The 4,290-nt window shown below is 33.2% G+C and overlaps 2 protein-coding genes across 2 annotated transcripts; both read right to left on the reverse strand.

The window, feature by feature from the left end:
• Positions 1–992: 992 nt before the first annotated feature.
• On the reverse strand, positions 993–1,457 carry LOC137659665 (uncharacterized). The gene has a single exon (XM_068394524.1). The coding sequence runs from the start codon at positions 1,455–1,457 to the stop codon at positions 993–995; it is 465 nt and encodes a 154-aa protein (XP_068250625.1).
• Positions 1,458–1,640: 183 nt separating this feature from the next.
• On the reverse strand, positions 1,641–2,438 carry LOC137659764 (uncharacterized). Its single transcript, XM_068394594.1, has 2 exons — positions 2,285–2,438; positions 1,641–1,891 (listed from the first exon to the last, which is right to left on the reverse strand). Exons 1-2 carry the CDS (start codon positions 2,436–2,438, stop codon positions 1,641–1,643), a joined length of 405 nt encoding a protein of 134 aa, XP_068250695.1.
• Positions 2,439–4,290: the final 1,852 nt, after the last annotated feature.

Below are 4,290 nucleotides of genomic sequence, written 5' to 3' on the forward strand. Positions count from 1 at the left end.
AAGGCTATGCTTAAATATATAGTTCTACAAAATTTTCTCATTCTAGATAACTATAGGAATGAAAATAGAAAAATAGTTTTTGTTTGTTTCTTTATTGTGCTTTCTTTATAGGATTACATTTTCATAAAAAAAAGAAAGTTCTTCATTTCTTCCTCTAAATGAAAATGAACAACAATAGCAAAAGTGATAAAAATTCAAAGCAAATAAAAATCATATATTATGGGAAAAACGTCCTCAAAAGTGTAAATTCAGGTGTTACTTGGTATTAGCCAAACAACTTGTAAAATAAACATCCATATTGATTTGGGGAAATGATTTTGCTGTTTTGATATGAGAGAATTTGAATATTAGGTCTATGATGAATAACATTTATATCCTCACTTCTTGCACAATTTACAAAATACAATTTGTTTAGTTACAGCAGTGCATTTTCCACACACACATTTCTCACATTTTTTGTAGGTCATCACGGTTTTGTTGTTTTTGCACAGGTGGATTTGGCATTGCTTCCGTTTCTTATTTGGTGTTCTACTCTCCTCTTCCAAAATCTCATCAAAATATTTGGCACTTTCTTCCAACTCTAGATTTTTCAAAGAATATGCCAATTCCTCTGCTAATCCATGCTTAAAATCATGACAGCTTAGTTTTTCCCCTGTGACCTCTGAATACAATATCCATGCATTGATACTTACAAGATGAAGAATATTGTAAAATACATGAACAGGCTAACGCCTGGAAGGGCACCTTGTGGAATAATTACGTGCCATTTGGTCAAATACGTCTACTCCAAATTTTGTTGTATTGCAATACACAACAGTTTCTGGCTTTTTCTTCTGTCCATCTCCTATTGAAACAGTACGATGAAGTGAACTGAGTATAAAGACTGTCTTGTTTTTCTTAAATTGGTATCTTGCCAAGGTCGTATCCCTATTCTTCACCAGAAGTGTATCATACAGTTGACCTTCCCATGACTTCATTTGAGATGGAATTTCTCAACGGGCTTTATTCATTGTGCCAACAATGCTGGTGTTTTTTGCTTTCAGATGTTCAGCTAACTGAAGCGATGTGAAGAAATTGTCAGTTGTGACACTTCTACCTTTCCCAGTGAATGGTTCCATTAGTTTTAGCACAACATGAGTTGATAAGTGCTGATTTGCTGGTCGAAATTCATCTTTTCCCAAGTAAGGGAAAGCATTTAGCATATGCTTTGATTCTGTATCAGCAGCAATCCAAAACTTGATTCCGAATGTGTCTGGTTTATTTCCCATATGCTGTAGAAAAGGACATCGGCATTTTGAGGGAAAAAGTTTTTCATCAATTGTGATTTTCTCATGTGGCTTATAAGCAGCTTTGCAATTCTCAATGTATCTATCCCACACTTCAGAAATATAAGCAAACTTATCTGTACGTAAACGTTCAGACCTCATTGGTCTTATATCAAATCTTATATACCGCATTATCTCTTTGAATTTGTGACGTGGCATTGTATCCCTGAAAAAGGGTGGACCCCATTTTCTTGACCACAGATGATCAATTGACTGATTCTTTCCCAATATCCCACGAGCATACATGATTCCAATTACTGCTAGAATTTCTTCACGAGATACTTTGTAATTATCGTTTTTCAAGACTCTTCTGCCTTAAGCTTTAGTGCATTTCCTGTTATATTCAATGATAAAATCATCTATAAGTATCGAAAAGGCACTCATGTAGCTCCTTTTTTGTACAAGACGTTTTGCAAAAGAAGTGGGGCCAGGAGTTTCCCTCAGTATGTTTTGCTGAGAAAATCTTCCACAATCTCCATCTGCTTGAGATATTACTTTCCACACCGTACCACATTTAGCTCTAATCGTGTTTGATGATAAATCCCCTTCTTGAGAAGGGAGTTCCTCTGTAAAATGTGAGGGATAATGAATTCAGGAAGAAAAAATTATACAGTAGGCTAATATTTCAACAAAATATAAAAAAAACATGATAATAATAATGATAATAATAACAACAGTAATAATAACAACAATAATAGCAAAAGCAATAATAATAGATAATGGTAAAGCTCCTATGGAAAGATGTATATATATATATATATATATATATATATATATATATATATATATATATATATATATATATATATTACAAAGGACATGAAACAAAAGAGAGAGAGAGAGAGAGAGAGAGAGAGAGAGAGAGAGAGAGAGAGAGAGAGAGAGAGAGAGAGAGAGAGAGAGAGAGAGAATACGATACTAACCTAAATTTGATGTTATCACTTCCGACTCCTAATCACCCACAGATTGGCTGACTTCATCATCGGAACTTGATTCCTCTTCTTGTACAAAGTACTCATCTTCATCAGATTTACTTTCCTCAACAGAATCTGAATATGAATCCTTCAAAAACTCTTCTAATATTTCATCATCATTCAACTTCCTACGAGACATATTGATAATGGGAAAGCTAAACCCATTCTAAAAGCTAAGAACTGTTTGTTACGATGGAACTGAACATGTCTTTCCTTACGCGTCTTATACAGGTTTGGTCACTAGACACGGTTGAAGCTTGTAGTCAGGACAGTCAAAACGACTGCTTGCCCGTTTGTAGTAATGAGGGCTGTACTGAAAAAAAAGTTATATGGATATTAACTAAATTATTTAACCACAATGAACTACTCACTAAGTTAGCAGAAGCCATGCAGCATCAACTGAATAACGATGGTAGTTAAGCCATGCTAATCATTTCAATTTCCAAAAGCAGTCAAAATGACTGCTTGGCCGTTCTAGTGGAGAAGGACACTCCAAAATCAAACCATTGTTTTCTAGTCTAATGTAGTGCCATAGCCTCTGTACCATGGGCTTCCACTGTCTAGGGTTAGAGTTCTCTTGCTTGAGGGCAGACTATTCCATATAATTTCTCTTTCTCTTCCTTTGTTAAAGTTTATATAGTTTATATAGAAGATATTTATTTCAATGTTGTTACTCTTCTTAAAATACTTAATTTTTTTATTGTTTTAGATGATTCTGCTAATTGTATTTTCTCTCTCTTCGGTTTCCAATTTCCAATTTATTCTCTTTTAGAATTTTGGTCTTTTTGGACAGTTTTCTTTCATGTTGTTTAGATACTTTTCCACCCATCACTTGTCCTGATTCCAATAAATTTTTTGTTAAATTACTGTGCATGTCTTCTCTATTGGCTTCCAATTCATCATATATATATATATATATATATATATATATATATATATATATATATATATATATATATATATATATATATATGCACACAGTATATGTTTGTGTATGTGTGTGTGCCATTTCTATAGCAAATACTTAATTTGGAAAAGATTATAATCGATAAAGAGTTATTATACAAGATATTGTGCCCATGGGTTTCGAGGTCACTGAACGTGTCTTATTTTAAAGAGAAAATATTGAACACGGGTAAAATAATAGATAAGTAGCTTCATTTGTTTCTAAGTAGCTCCGTTATCTGTTAACTAAAAGACGAAAAAATAATGATGCTAATTCAGGTTATAATATTATTTAGGAAGGCAATAGGGTATTGTATGTATTAGAAATTATATGTAACACTATGTAAAAAAAAGAATGCAATGCCTTTAATAAATACATTACATGCTAGGTTATAGATTGAAAAAAAAATAAAAAGCAATAACTTTATAACTTCCGAAGACAAAGATTTCATTGTATATTTGGTTATTCGACTAACTGTCAAGGATAAACAGAATAATATTAGTTCTCGCTGCAACTCAGCTGCAACACACAACGGTTCATAACTTCTCATCATTCCAATTGAGTTGATCGTTCCCTGAGGAGAATTTGACGGGAATCGAATCATTATTCAAAAGCAGTCGCCAAAAACTTGTCATTTCAATGAGACGAAAATTTTGATAGAGAACATACTATAGGGGAAATATAACCGGAAATGAAGGATAGAATTATTGATTTACCTTTACTGAAGAATATTAGCGTTTAATTTCGCAATAGACCTAGGGGTGTATGTCTTAACAAGAGTGTAATTAAATTTTATGAGATTTAGATTTAAAACGTGATAATACCTCAATATCATGAATAGGTTTACATGTCGCCATAATCAGTAAAGCTATAGTAGTCCGAGATACCCTTACTAGGTTGGTCTGCTGTAATTGAGCAGACGAAAATCTCAAACCATCACCAATCCCCACTTATCAGCGTGGTGAAGAAAATTAGCAAAATCCAGATAGGAATTGACAACTCTGAAGCTTCTGTCCTGTAACGGAATAAGAATAGCTGCATGTTT

Source organism: Palaemon carinicauda, chromosome 1, assembly GCF_036898095.1.
Source record: "Palaemon carinicauda isolate YSFRI2023 chromosome 1, ASM3689809v2, whole genome shotgun sequence".
NCBI lineage: Eukaryota > Metazoa > Arthropoda > Malacostraca > Decapoda > Palaemonidae > Palaemon > Palaemon carinicauda.

Bases quoted from the DNA above. Each gene is read 5' to 3' on its own strand.
- LOC137659665 (XM_068394524.1), bottom strand. From the start codon at position 1,457: ATGCGGTATATAAGATTTGATATAAGACCAATGAGGTCTGAACGTTTA.
- LOC137659764 (XM_068394594.1), bottom strand. From the start codon at position 2,438: ATGTCTCGTAGGAAGTTGAATGATGATGAAATATTAGAAGAGTTTTTG. The intron at 1,892-2,284 runs GTGATTAGGAGT...CACATTTTACAG, and splicing joins TGAAGTCAGCCAATCTGTGG to AGGAACTCCCTTCTCAAGAA.